Raw genomic sequence first — 14820 nt, forward strand, 5'->3', positions numbered from 1 at the left:
CCAAGAAAAGTTTGGCCGTGGTAGAGGATGAGTTAAAGAAAAAGCCAGCAGATGCTGAAGGAAAGCAGGAAACCCACCTGTCCCCAGGATCCTTCACTGATACAGAGCAGAGGTCTGGTGCCAGTGATACAGGGACAGAAAACTCATTCCCATTTAAGACCTCACCCCATTACAATGCAGAGTCTAATTGCCATGGAGAGAGAGAGGTCCACCCTAAAATTCAAGAGCCCAGGACCTGCATGAGACTGCCTGCCGCAACCATAAGCCTTGCACAAAGAAACCAGCAACAGAATTCTACAGCCAAGGGAGTGAAACGACCATGGAGAGAAATCCCATTTGTTGCACATGTATGCAGTCTGCTGAAAACTGAAGGTGAAGTAGGAACACCAAGAAAAACTCTCTGGCATTCCAGGCCACACACCAAACACAAAGTAGCAGTAGTCTACCACTGGAGGAATTTGAAGCCTATCATGTACTGAAGGTAATGATATTAACCAATAAAACCTAAATCCAAATCAACTACTGGTAGGAGACATTCAGTTCACTCCATACTAATAGTCTGATAGAAAGGTTTGCCTATGTGCAGGTATGAATACTTTTTATCTCAGTTTCTTTTTTTTTTTTAATTTTTAAAGATTTTATTTATTTGTCAGAGATAGAGGACACAAGAAGGGGGCACTCTAAGCAGAAGGAGAAGCAGGCTCCCTACTGAGCAAGGAGACCAGTGTGGGACTCAATCCCAGGACCCTGGGATTATGACCTGAGCAAAAGGCAGACACTTAACTGACTGAGCCACATAGGTGTTCCTTTATCTTAATTTTCCATGCGATGTCTGGCATTTAACCAAAAATTATAAGACAAATTAAACAAGAAGAAAATGACAATAATATTGTCAAGAGATAAAGTAGTCAACAGAACCAGATCCAGAGATGGCCCAGATATTGATACTATCCAACAAGAACTTTAAAATACTAAACAATCTGGGGCACCTTGGTGGCTCAGTCAGTTGAGCAGCCAGCTCTTGGCTTCAGCTCAGGTCATGATGTTTGGGTCCTGGGATCAAGCCGTACTTGCTCAGTGGGGAGTCGGCTTGAGGATTCTCTCTCCTTCTGCCCCTCCCCCCACTTGTGCTTGTGCTCTTTCTCTCAAATAAATACATCTTTAAAAACAAATAAAATACTGGGGTACCTGTGTGCCAAGTTGTCTTGGTGTCAGTTGACCAACTGCCTCTTGACTTCAGCTCAGGTCATGATCTCAGAATCATGAAACTGAGCCCCATGTCAGGCTTCATGCTCAGCAGGGAGTTTGCTTGAGATTCTTTCCCTCTCCCTCTCCCTCTACCACTCCCCCATTCACTTTCTCTTTCAAATAAATAAAATCTTTAAAAAAAAGGAATGATCTAAACTGAAACGCAAAGCAAAAGTCAGAGTGAATATAACAGAAGAGTGCATCCAATAAAGCTGCGAGACAATATCACATCACCTAACAAATCTAATTGGAATCCTAGAAGGCAATGAGAGAGAGAAGAGGGCAGAAGTATATTTGAATGTATATAGAGTATATTTGAATGTATGTATATTTGAAGTATATTTGAATGTATGTAGAATGTATATAGAGTATATTTGAATGTATGTAGAATGGCTGAGAATTTTCCAAAATTCATCAGAAAGATCTAAGAGGCTCAGATAATGCCAAGGAGAATACAAAGGAAAATATACCTAGACATATCATAGTAAAACTGCTAAAAATCAAAAATTAAGAGGAAATCTTGAAGGTAGCCAGAAAACAATAAAAACATTACACATAGAAGAATAAATGTAAGAATTATAGCAGACCTCTCACTAGAAACTTTGCAGTCCTGAAGGCAGAGGACTGATTTTTTTAAAGTACTGGCAAACTTACACTTCACTACACTCCTATAAGGCCACTTGAATTTTTGTTGTTGGTGAAACTAATCAGGGCAAATAAAACTGGTGGCACTACGGAGACAAGAGTAGTTGACAGGGCTTAGATCCAAGGAGCTGGGTGGCCTTGAGAGCTAGAAGTGATACGGATATGCCTCATGAAATCAGGCCATCAATAAGCAAGGATCCCACCCCCCAAAAAGGGTTTTCCAGAGCCTGACCAGGTCAGAGATTACATTCTCTAAACCACTTCCAGCGTGGTAGGGTTAGTTACAAGAGAAATTTCTGTATCCATCCAAGCACCTATCCCTGGTGTTTCAAAAACACAGAATGAGTGGTGCAGATTTGGTGACAATAGTCAACCTACTAAGGATAGTTCCTGTAACTCCATTACTGGGTATTAGGAGACAGGGAAAAAAAGGAACAGAATCTCCAGATGAAGAGACCATAAACCTAGGAGGAACAGCCAAAGAAGTTAAACAACCATTTCATGCTGCTGCTGAGATGTGAGTTGATGCAAGAAGTCCTCAGAGGATGGTGAACTAAGTGTGCCAAGCAGTGTAATTTCAAGCAGTTTTAGCCCTTTGTGGATATGAATATCCATCCTTCATGGATATGAATGGGCTATCTATTCCCACCTAATACTACCCACTGAATTTGCCATGCACATACAGTTTCAAGACAAGGGACTCCCAGTGCTCCTTTTCCATATAGCTTTCCATCCCTAGGTCCCTCCTGTATAAACATTTGAGAATCACAGGGTGAAGGTTCCCCGGGAGAGATTAAATCTGGAGATTCTACTTGCTCACTCACACTCTTTACATCCTCTGCTAGCTGTTTGCCCACACCACAGTGACCAATTCTCCAAACCCATAGGAGAAAAGCAATGAGAGAGAGCATGTGTATATGTGTCCAGGTGGGGCAGAGAGGGTAGGGTGGGAAATGCTGGATTTGGGCTGGTACGAGTTCCTGAGTTGTACAAAAAACACTGCCTTATTTAGTGAAGAACAGTCAAGATACGAAGAGGATTTGGATTTTAAAAGGTCAAGGTCAAGCCCTTTATATGTCAGCTCCTATTACATTACTGGCAAGAGCACTTCAAATGAATGTAGAAAATGAGATACTAATAGGAGAGAGAAAAGGGAAGCTGTAACTTCCCCTCTGGAAACAGGGATCACCGTTGTGAGTGATTATTCCAGATAATTATTCCAGATAATTGCTGAATTGTTTTTCACTTCCAACACATTAGGCAAATCTTTTGGATACCAATTCTGGCACTTAGATAAGACACTGGAGGATTTGCTAAAATACCTAGCTAAAATGGGTTTATCATTTCTTTTAAAGGTTTGAAATATTTTTATTGCATTTGGGTACTGGGATTTTTTTTAAATGCATTTGTTTATCACAGGAAAAGGCGATTTTGCAATTATTGAAAACCTCCCTACTTTAAGCACAAGTCAGGTCAGATTATCTTTTAAAAGCTCTCTTTACTTTCAAGGAGAAAAAGAAAATTTCTGGTTATTAAGTTTGTTACATGTATGACTAATATTTATTATGCCCAATGTAATAGTTTAAAACAAGCAAATTTTAGTAGAGTTGTAACTTATGTGCTAGATGTATAATTCACATAGGCTTAAGTCCTTTTTATAATCAATACAATCACTTTGGGGAATTTTTACAAGATAAGCTGAGTAGAAAAACATTGGATTAAGTATTTCAAGTCTCAGTTTTAAAACTATCAAACAATGGCTCAGTCATAAATAAGGAGCTCTATGATGTTCTGCTTCCTTAGTTAAGAGAGAGGAAATAAATGATATACTTTTTAGAGGGAATCCATGCGTGGACAGATTAGATCAAGTGATCTTTAGGGACCCATTTGGCTCTAGGAGTCTTAAGACCAGATGACCTCTAAAGTTTCTACTAGCTCGGAAAACAATGTACTTGGAAAGTAATTTTTTTCTATCTGCAACTGTTACAAAGGTTACTAGTGTAATTTTGCTTTCTTAATTCATTGCTGCTGATGTCTATTATTCATACAATGTCAAGTCTTTGGTCAGGAAAGCAACCCCAACTGTATATAATGTTCTGGGAAAACATTTCACTTTATTAAGGAGTACGCTGCAGTAGAATTAGAGCCCATCCGTGAAACATTAGAAAATGCCGTCCCCTTAGAAGTAACATTTACCAACTAAACTCTGGTGTTACTGATTTAGAGTTACTTTAGGATAGCTGATGCTAGTTCAACATCTCAAATCCAACAAAAAAATAAATATTCCACAAGCACATTTTTATTTACAACAAAATTATTATATGGTACTTTTAAGATTTTATTTATTTATTTGACAGACAGAGATCACAAGTAGGCAGAGAAGCAGGCAGAGGGGGAAGCAGGCTCCCTGGTGAGCAGAGAGCCTGATGCAGGGCTCGATCCCAGGACCCTGGAATCATGACCTGAGCCGAAGGCAGAGGCTTTAACCCACTGAGCCACCCAGGCACCCCTAGATGGTACTTTTAAAGTAGGCACTTAAACTCAATGCCTGAAAAACTGAAATGTGATGTTCAACTACATCTGAAGTTTTAAAAATGCATTTAAAAATCAAATATGGCTTGGAACGCCTGGGTGGGTCAATGAGTTAAGCATCTGAATCTTGATTTTTTGGCTGAGATCACGATCACAGAGTTGTGAGATCACGCCTTGCACTGGGCTCCATGCTGAGTGTGGAACCTGCTTAGGATTCTCTCCCTCCTCCCTTCTCTTCCCCTCCCAACTCCCTTGCTCTGTTTCTCTCTCAAAAAAAACAAAACAAAACAAAACAAAAAACATTAAAAAAACAAATATGGCACTGCAATTTCCTTAAATTACTTCCTTTATTTCAAAGTGTCAAAAAGCTAAAGATTATCTTAACGCACACACATAAGCTATGTGTCTCAGAATTTGAAACTATGCAAAGAATTTTTCAGTATCACCTAAAAATGAAGTATCTACACACTTTAGTGTAATGCTTAATACTTACTTTTGAAATCTATTGCTGATGCTACTTCTAATGACCAACGACTCAACCAGAAAAATAGTAAAGGTTGTTTTTTCTTTTCTAAAGTGCTTATTAGCAACCATATCCAAAAGCAATGGTTTTTAGAAACACATAACATTGAAAGGTGATCAAAGAGTCACTACTTACAGATTCAAATATGCCAGTTTGTAACTCTGCATATGTAAACTGGTTTTATCTGCATTAATGAAAGATTGCTTTCAATGGCCCTCAACTCTATGCTTCAAATCAAGACAGTGCTATTAGTATCAGCAGCGTGAACAGTGACAGTGGAATAAACCCCAGCACATTTTAAGTGGATCACAGCAGACTAGAAAACCTGTAACAGCTTCTGGATATGTTATATATCCAAAGATGAGTCTTACTCACTCTGCATACACAGTAAACATGAAAAAAAATTCAAAACTTTCTTACCTCATTATAGAGCAGTTATAGTATACAAAGGGATTAAAATTCTTCTACTATTCAACCTAACTCTTACTTCTATATAGAGCAGACTTCATTCTCTCAACGTTTAAAACAAAGCCTATTTTCATCAAGAAAGCAAGAAGGAATTAACAAATGAAATACCTAGCACTAAAAACCTGAGGAAAAAAGTGATGCCCAATTCTGAAATGAAGCTTTTTTTTAAAGAAAGTTTGATTTAAACATTCCAAAATAGAATTTGCTTTCTGACAGTGCAACATCTGACTTCATTTCCATCATGTCACATTTATCTGTTTAAATAACTTAGAAAAAAAACAAACATCTTATCCTAAATGCTTTCTGTATCAGACTCTCATCTTAACTCATGCCCTCAACATGAACCATTCAACAGTCTTATGGTGCGCGTCCCCTCAGGTCCTTCCCTATCTATTTTCTGAGCCTTAAGTTTTTTTTACCCCTCTTTTCTTTCCCCTCCAAAAATCTTCATATAACCCAAGAGAAACTTGATTTTTTAAAAAAACCACAACTTAAATATATTGTGATAATGCTACGTTTGACTTAAAGTAGTAATAAATTATAAATTGCCAAATAGCTTCATGTAATTCACAATGCAAATCCCTGGTAGAAAAAGAATCCATCTTGCCCTGAATATAATACAGCAGTCCAGTGATTTCAAATTACTTATGAAATAAAGACAAAAATAAGGTGCAAAATACTATTTATAAAAGTTAAGTAAGAAACCAGTTACCATATATCTTTTTACAAAGATAAATGTAATGTGCCTTCCTGCTTCTAAAAATTGCTAGGGAGGTTTATAATTAGTGGTTTCAAAAGTGACTTTAAGGAAACTAGAGATTGAGTCACGTATTATTTATAATATATATGATATTAAATATATATGTAACAATAATACTGCAATGGTGAATTTGATCTTTGGACCGGCTACTTTTGGCAAGTATATTTCTTTTTCCAAAGTCTTTGCTATAACTGATTAATTTTTAAATGTTAGTTTTCAAAAACTCTGCTACTTAAGTACTACATTAATAAGGAGATACCAGAAGTCTCAAAGAGTAATAATATGCCTACAAAATAAAATGAAGATTGTTCTTGCACCTTATGTTATTATAACAAATACACTTTAAAATAGATGACATTGCTAGGCCTGGATATTAAAAATACCCAAACCCTTAAAAGGGGGATGGAAAAGGAAAGAAAAATGGAAAATTCTTATTTAAAAATAAATCCGCAGTTCTTGCATTTCTTAGGAACTTGACTTGTCAAAATCAGTTTATCTTCTTTTGGACCAAGCTGTATCTTCCACCATTCATCTACGGAACATGATGTTAATTCTCCGTTTTGTAGATTTCAGTTTGAATTTTCTTGAATGTTTGCAAAGCTGGTACTGGACTTGAGACGTTTGGCTAGATAAATCAGAAGTATTTATATTTTAAGCATAAATTATCCAAACATAATTATTAATTATTTTTGTGTAAACTATAGTATTCACTTATTAACTCTATGTTTGAATCAGAATAGATTATTTTCAATAGAAAATGGAATCAATTTTCTAAGAATCAAAGCCTAAGCCTATTTTCTTCCACCAACCTCAAAAAACATAACTTTGCTTGAAGCCATATATGCCTTTGTTAGAAGCAGTACCAAATAAAACAGACATAATTTATATCATCCTGAATATTATAATCTCAAATATGTAATGCAGTTAAGAGTACTCTACTTAAAAAAATGGAAGTGCTATAAGGTACAATAATATAATGACATATTTAAAGTCGAAGTTAGAAATTCAAATCTAGATTTCTCTTAAAATAATTCTGTAATGTCAAAAAACTGTCAAAGTAGAAAAAAATTTAAATGGCTTACAAAGAAAAGTGAGTCATATTACACACACAGACACAGGCACACAAATATATATATGGCTGTTAATAAAATATATACAATCCATTTTGATTACAATGCCAATGGGACTGAGTCATTAGGGTTAGTAAAGAAAATCATGCTCTTTCACTTGATAATACTCATGCTGATAGTTAAACATCGATGTTTCTCATGGTCCAGGAATGAAAAACAACCGTGCTGGAGTAAAAGTATCTTACTTGGCATAAGGAGGAATCTCTCCACTTTAGAGGTTTTTCAACATGAGAGTGGAGGTTGTGAGTTTGAAGGTCTGCAATGGGACCCAGGCACCAACTTTTTTGTTCTGCTTTAAAGCTCTGCACACAATTCTGATATGCGCTCAAGGGTGAAAACCAGTGTTTTAGTTTCCATCACAGCCTCTGCTGGTTTTCACTCTGAGCGCAAGATGACAACGTAACGTTCCGGACCAGTGTATTGCTTCAGGCTAAACTAAAGGGCAACTGACCTAAAAAACAGTCCAAGCTAGGAGTCTACTCTTAAGCCTTCTGTGGATTTGGAAGGCAAACTAAATTAAGAGGGCTTTATTTTTATTATTGTCATGCTGTTTAAAACCACTAGAAGTAATCTAGCTTCCTACTAAGTACCATATTAAACGAACCAGGTGGCAATATCAATGAGTGCATTGATCTCCAACTTCTTTGTTTCCTTATTCTCTGATAAATCCCTACATCCTTCAAAATTCTACCCCAGGGGATACTAAAAACAAAACAAAACAAACAAACAAACAAACAAACAAAAAAAACCCAGTTCTACCCAAGAGATCATCATCTAATGATGAGTTCCAACATCCCAAATGCAGAGTTAGTCTTACTCTCCTAGTCTTATTCCAACCACGCTGTATACCTCCACTACATTTGTTGTAGTAACTGGATTACAGCAGTGTGTTCTTTGAGGGTATTTATTGTGCCTTGTTCCTTTTTTTAATCTCTAATTCCTACCACAGGACTTAACAAATGGGGGCATAAAAAATTGTGGCATAAAGAAAAGTAAGTAACAAAGTCCATCAGGTAACAGCATAAGAACTGTTTGCTTATACTAGCATTTTCTTAAATTCATAAATCAATTCATAAACAATGCTTCCAGGAAACATTAATAGGTGTTATGCAAAAGTTCTGCTGTCAAGTTTTGGGAATGTAATCTTAGAGCCTTTAATTTATATTCAGGTACATTATAAAGATCATAAAAAGGAATTTCACAGGATTAGTATTTTAAGGAACACACTCTAGGAAATACTATCATTCAATACAATGTTCTTTTATTCAATGAATTTTTTTTTAAGATTTTATTTATTTATTTGACAGAGATCACAAGTAGGCAGAGAGGCAGGCAGAGAGAGAGGAGGAAGCAGGTTCCCTGCTGAACAGAGAGTCCGATGCAGGGTTAGATATATTAGAAGTGAGGTTAAATAAACTATGAAGAACTAAGAAAGGCTAGACAGAAATTTATTGGGAGGGAGGGGTGCCTGGGTGGCTCAGTCAGTTAGGGATCCCAACTCTTGATTCCAGCTAAGGCCATGCTCAGTGCAGTCTGCTTGAGGTTCTCTCTCCCTCTGTCCCTACCCCTGCTCATGCCCACTCTCTAAAACAGGTAAAGCTGGGAGGAAGAAAGAAAGGAAGGAAGGAAAGAAAGAGTACGAGAGAAAGAGAAAGAAAGAAATAGAAAAAAAGAAAAATTTATAAGGGAAAGAATTTTTATTTCATAGGTTCCTAGACTAGAATAATTTTTAAGAGAAAAAAAGCCTAACATTTTTCTACAAAAGGTATTCTCTATTTAAAAAATTAAAATTACTGGGGCGCCTGGGTGGCTCAGTGGGTTAAAGCCTCTGCCTTTGGCTCATGATCCCAGGGTCCTGGGATCGAGCCCCGAGTCGGGCTCTCTGCTCAGCGGGGAGCCTGCTTCTCTTCCTCTCTCTCTGCCTGCCTCTCTGCCTTCTTGTGATCTCTGTCTGTCAAATAAACAAATAATCTTTTAAAAAATAAATAAAAATTAAGATTAAAATTACTAAGGGATAAGCCCATATCTTCATCCTGATAATAAATGAGAAACCATGACACTTAGAAGCCACTCTTCTTCAGCTAGATGGGATTTTCTAGTTAGTGCTTTTTCTGCTCTGCCCTATTTGATGGGGAGTATGTGTTGAGCACATGCTGTATTTCAAGTATTGATCTTGCAACTAGGATTCTAATTTGTTCATAAATCATCTGTGTTTTCACCATGTTTCTACGTGCCTTTTTAGATGGCTTTCTAGGTGGCTCTGCAATGGCTTCAATGGGCCTAACAGCTGTCTATCTCCCTACTATGGCCATTTCAAGTCTGCAAAACCTTTGTTGCTATTCTTTTGTTGCTACCAGCTTTATTCCATGCTTTCTCAATTAAAAGACCCGAAAGATCCTGTACTGTTGACTTTAATTATCTGTAATTATAAACTCCTTACATATCTCTTCTATTAGTAAATGTAACTAAAATTTGAAGTAAAGAGCTTTTTTAGCTTAATACAGTTTGAGTTTGCAGAGCATATACATCATTTCTAAAACAGGCCTAAGTGTTTAAAATACAGGTGTTAGCTAAATAAATAAACAGTTATAAAAAGGAACTTACGTAGAATGAGTTTGCGTTTCTTCTGCTCTGAATGAAGAAAGCTACTGAGGTAAAAGACAACAGGTAGAAAGAGAATAAACACAGAAACAGCGATGACAGGCACTGTGTCACTGCAAGGGACTGAACAATTGAAAGTTCGACTCCAAAGTCTTCGGGTAATATTCATCTGGAACAGTAACAAAAAAATTATTTTATTTTACATTTAATTTGTCTTTAATTCATATAATTGTTTTATTAATAACATAACAGGCATCCATAATTTAAATATATATCCCTAAAAAAATCTATTGATAGTTGAAGACAATTTCTTCTGCCAGGGAAGTTCAGTCATTATGTAAGTTCACAGTCACTATGTAAGTTTATATCCATATAGAAATTTCATATTCTAAATTTACAGCACCATCCAAAGAATGCCAACCTTCACAGATCGCAAACAGAGAATCTATAACAATATGAATATGGTTAGACCATGCTTCATTCATTAAAAAAGACTGAAAAGGGTAATTATGTGAGGTGATGGGTGTGTTAACTCGACTGTGCAAACCATTTCACAATGTGTGTATATCAAATTATCACACTGTACACTTTAAATATATTACAATTATATTTGTCAATTATAGCTCAATAAAACTAGGGGGAAGGCTTACAAAAAAACAAAAAACAAAAACCTTTTTTCTTATGTTACATATAATCTCACTGAGCTTGCCACATTATTTTTAGACTGGAAAGAAAAATATCAACTAAATATAGCTGCTCTTCAAGAGATGATATCTATGAAATGTTTAGCATATTACCCAAGATATTATAAAAGATTCATATGGCAAGCAATTTAAGTACATAATATCTAATGAGTCATGGAAATTGTATTAGATAATATCTTATTTAGCAGCATACAGTAAAAACTGACATTTAGGGTCAGCAATACCTCATTTTCACTGAGTCCATGGTTTCTGTTGAACATGCTAAGTGATATATGGAAACTCTCAAATTTAATGTTGAAAATAAATTGAATAACGTTCTTGCCTGAATTTTGTCTGAGATTCGATTTGCAATTGGTGCTTTGTATGTTTCCTGCTAAGTTTTGTTTATTATAAGAAGGATGTTCTAAAACAGGGGGTCATGTTGATGTCTTGTATAAACCAACTTATGTCAGAGAATCAGTATTCATTTTTCTTTATTTTAAAAATTATGAAATAGACTATTATTCTTAAAACATATATTTAGTATTTATAGAGAGCCTATTGGAAGCCAGGTACTAATCCAGACATTAGAGCAGTAAAAAAACCAAAAATCCCCATGGAGCACCCATTTTAAGTTTGATATTAAGTGCTTTTTACCATCTTGAATATTATTGATGGACTATAGTTCACTCTGAGCTGTTTCACATTCATCATTCTCAACCATTAAGTTTATCAATTTGGACCTTAAGCTCTCTTTGAGCCAATTTCTCTTCCCTTGGATGCCTCAAAACTCAGGCACCATAGTCCCATAAAAAGGCAGGAACGCCATCTAGTGGTGCCCCATGTGAAGGCAGCCTATACCATGGAGGAAAAGGCTCTTCTTGACCAAACCATACACATTACCAATAGGCCCACTACATGCTAGGCACTGGGCTAAATACTGAATAGCAAACAAAAAAGGACATGAGGTCCTTGTCCTCACGTGGCTAATTTTTTAGTGAGGGGTGACAGGCTATAAATAAGAAAACAAATTAAAATTTTCAGATTTATAAAATAAAAGCAGTGGGGTATAAATGGTTGCAGAAACACAATGATAGCAAACCAAAGACTTCTTTAATCAGCAACAAGTGCACAAAAACTGAAATGTAAACTTATAACACCAATGCCTCTGCAAATGAAACATATCAAACTTGAAAGACCAAAACAAAAAAACCCTTGAAAGACCAAATATACCAAATTCTCAACTCATTTATGAAGTACTTGATTAGTGTTCATTTTAGTTTGATAGATCAGGATATTCTAAAATTTTACTACTTATAACCAGTAATTCCTAGTTGAAGACAGCATATACAGATTCCAACATACCTCTAAAGGGAATAATGATACTGAAGGCATAATCAGCAACACCACAAAATATACATCATATCAGAAGTGAATTACTTACTGCATCTTCCACATCAATGCATAAATGTGTTCCAGATTCAGCCTTATTCTCAAGTTCATTCATTTTCTGCATTTCGTTGTACAAACTACTCAGAGTTTTGTATGCTTCACGACAGTTTTTGCAAACTTCTGAATAGTTCCTTAACTGCTGAAGACTGTGAATGCTCCCCTAAAACATCAAAGGCACATATAATATACATTACATCTCTTTAACATAAGCTATTTGGCCTCCTAGAGTACAAGTACAGGAAAAATATAGCACATTGAAGTATGGAGCTATGATGCTAGACAGATCAGTAAATCACTGTTGAGCCTCAGTTTTATCATCTATAATATATTGCTACCACTACGGGTATTATAGATCTCAAGGACTAGAGACCTGGTATGAAAGGCAAACATATAGCAAAAACCAGGGGCGCCTGGGTGGCACAGTCAGTTAAGCATCTGACTCTTGGCTTTGACTCAGGTCATGATCACAGGGTCCTGGGATCAAGCCCTGCAGTGGGCTCCACGCTCAGTGTGAGGTCTGCTTGAGATTTTCTCTCTCCCTCTTGTCCTCCCACTCATGTTATCTTCCTTTCTCTCTAAAATAAATAAAACCTAAAAGAAGGAAGGAAGGTGGGCGCCTGGGTGGCTCAGTGGGTTAAGCCTCTGCCTTCGGCTCAGGTCATGATCCCAGGGTCCTGGGATCGAGCCCCGCATCCGGCTCTCTGCTCAGCAGGGAGCCTGCTTCCCCCCTCTCTGCCTGCCTCTCTGCCTACTTGTGATCTCTGTCAAATAAATAAATAAAATCTTTAAAAAAAAAAAAAAAAAGAAGGAAAGAAGGGAGAAAGAAACCCACCGTACTAGCCACTGGTAACAGAGAACAGCTCAGATGCCAAATTACTAATGCCTAAATACCAAAAATTTCCTAAATAATTTGGTCATTATCTAGCTTACTCACACAGAATAAATAAAATATGTCCTTGCCTGAGCTGACTTAACACTGAAGTCTGCCTTACTGAAACAGAGGGGACTTTATTAATGGGGAAGGAAAATGCACCAAAACTATATCCCCACTCCACTCTCTCATCCCAAGGCTTGTAATCCAGGCCTCTCTAGTCAACAAAAAGGGACTAATGCCAAAGAATTATATAACCTGACATGAAGGTGGTGGATATAACATATAAGATATTATATTACTTCCCGAACTGACATTTGTCTTTTCAAGAACAAGTTTGCTAACCAGTCAGTTCACATTCCTGCTTTCTCTTCCCCTTATTCTTTACCTTAGAGCCTAAAGGAAAATGCTGGAATGAAAGAAAAGAAGAAAAATTAAAGGAATTAAACTGATGTAGCCCCCACAATGCTACCCTCACCATCTATCTGACAGAGAATCAGTCTCCTTAGTTTTGCCACAAGAAAAGCTTTTCACAGAACCATGGTGCATTTAGCTAAATGTGTTAGGTCAAATATACAGCACAGAACCTTGAAGGGGGAATGTAATTTAGCCACTGATATGAAAATGTAAAACGCACATATCTTTTGACAGAATAATTTCACTTCTAGGAATCTACCAGACAGTTAAAGTCAGAGGAATACTCCAAGTTATATGGAAAAAAAGACATGTTTGTAATCGTAAAATCTCCATCAACATGGGGACTGACTGAATAAACGACTGCAGAGCCTAACAATAAAAAGCTTTGCAGTGCTTGAAAGGAATGAGGAAGTAGCATTCTGGGAAGAGGATGACTGAGCCCAGTGCCTTAAGAAAGGTAAATCCAGGCACTTGAGTAACACCTAAAATAGAAAGAGGTGACATGCAAGTCTTCTCACAGGAAGGTGATACTGTAAGACAAGCTACAATACCGGCCCCAGAGGGACTCACCAGAACCAGTCCCTTGTGAACCTTGATCCTCTGAGCCCACTCACTGTCCTCTAGAGATGCAACAGGCGAGCACAGTAGCCCTAACTTGCCAGCAAATCCATCCACAAAAAAGTCTTTCCACAGCCACCAAGACAGTACAGGTTTCCAGAGAAGCCATCTACAAACACTTAACTACCCCAAATGGATCTGGTTTGGAATAAACCCACATCCCAGCCCAGTCACTGAGCTTGGAGCCACTGCCACAGCCCACATCACCAGTTTCATTGCTACCCTTGAAAGAGGACTTCGTTACTTCCCTTCTGACTCAAACTTTTTAGTAGGGTTTTTCTTTGCTATTGGTCTCTTGACTCAAGTGGAAGACCCTAAGGGCAGAGCATCCCCTAATGGGAGCCAACAGTACCCCCTGAAGCTTCAAGAACTGCCCTAGCCTGTAAGACGCCCCCCCCCCAAATGATTCCATGAAAATGATCCGTTTGACCTTCAAAGACTCCCTGCAGGTATCCGCCCACCTTTGCCCCACATTTTCCTTATATAAACCTGGAAGGAGTTTTGGCAGGTACTTAGGTGACAGTCTTTCAGAGGCTAGCCCACCCCCCATTCCCCACCCCCGCCCCACTCCCCAGTGTAGGCCTCACGGAAATTCCTTTCTGGTTTCAACACCATCACCATTCATTTCTCTGCCTTTGGATTTAGTCAGCAATGAGTGGCCAAATTTGGTGTGCTTGGGACCCCCGGAGCCAGGTGCTCTCACACCCCTGCGTCCCAGTGCACCACTGTCTCTTTAGCTAGTTCCCTTACACACACACACACACACTACCTTTAATATCCCCAGAACTCAGTCTTTGGGGCTTCTTTATATCATCATAGCTTCACTCACTCACACCCAGTCTCACGGCTTTAAATGTCATCTGTACCTGATC

General features: G+C 37.5%; 1 protein-coding gene across 1 annotated transcript in view; it reads right to left on the reverse strand.

Annotated features, from left to right (window-relative positions):
* Nucleotides 1-4170: 4170 nt before the first annotated feature.
* The window catches only part of OSTM1 (osteoclastogenesis associated transmembrane protein 1), a 34047-nt gene continuing 23397 nt past the window's right edge, over nt 4171-14820 (reverse strand). Inside the window, exons 4-6 of the mRNA XM_059401153.1 lie at nt 12035-12202; nt 9911-10076; nt 4171-6801 (exon numbers count right to left, since the gene is read on the reverse strand). Coding sequence (XP_059257136.1) covers nt 6746-6801; nt 9911-10076; nt 12035-12202 — 390 coding nt within the window. The 3' untranslated portion in view covers nt 4171-6745. The remainder of the gene's footprint in view (nt 6802-9910; nt 10077-12034; nt 12203-14820) is intronic.

Source organism: Mustela nigripes, chromosome 5 (assembly GCF_022355385.1).
Source record: "Mustela nigripes isolate SB6536 chromosome 5, MUSNIG.SB6536, whole genome shotgun sequence".
Lineage (NCBI taxonomy): Eukaryota > Metazoa > Chordata > Mammalia > Carnivora > Mustelidae > Mustela > Mustela nigripes.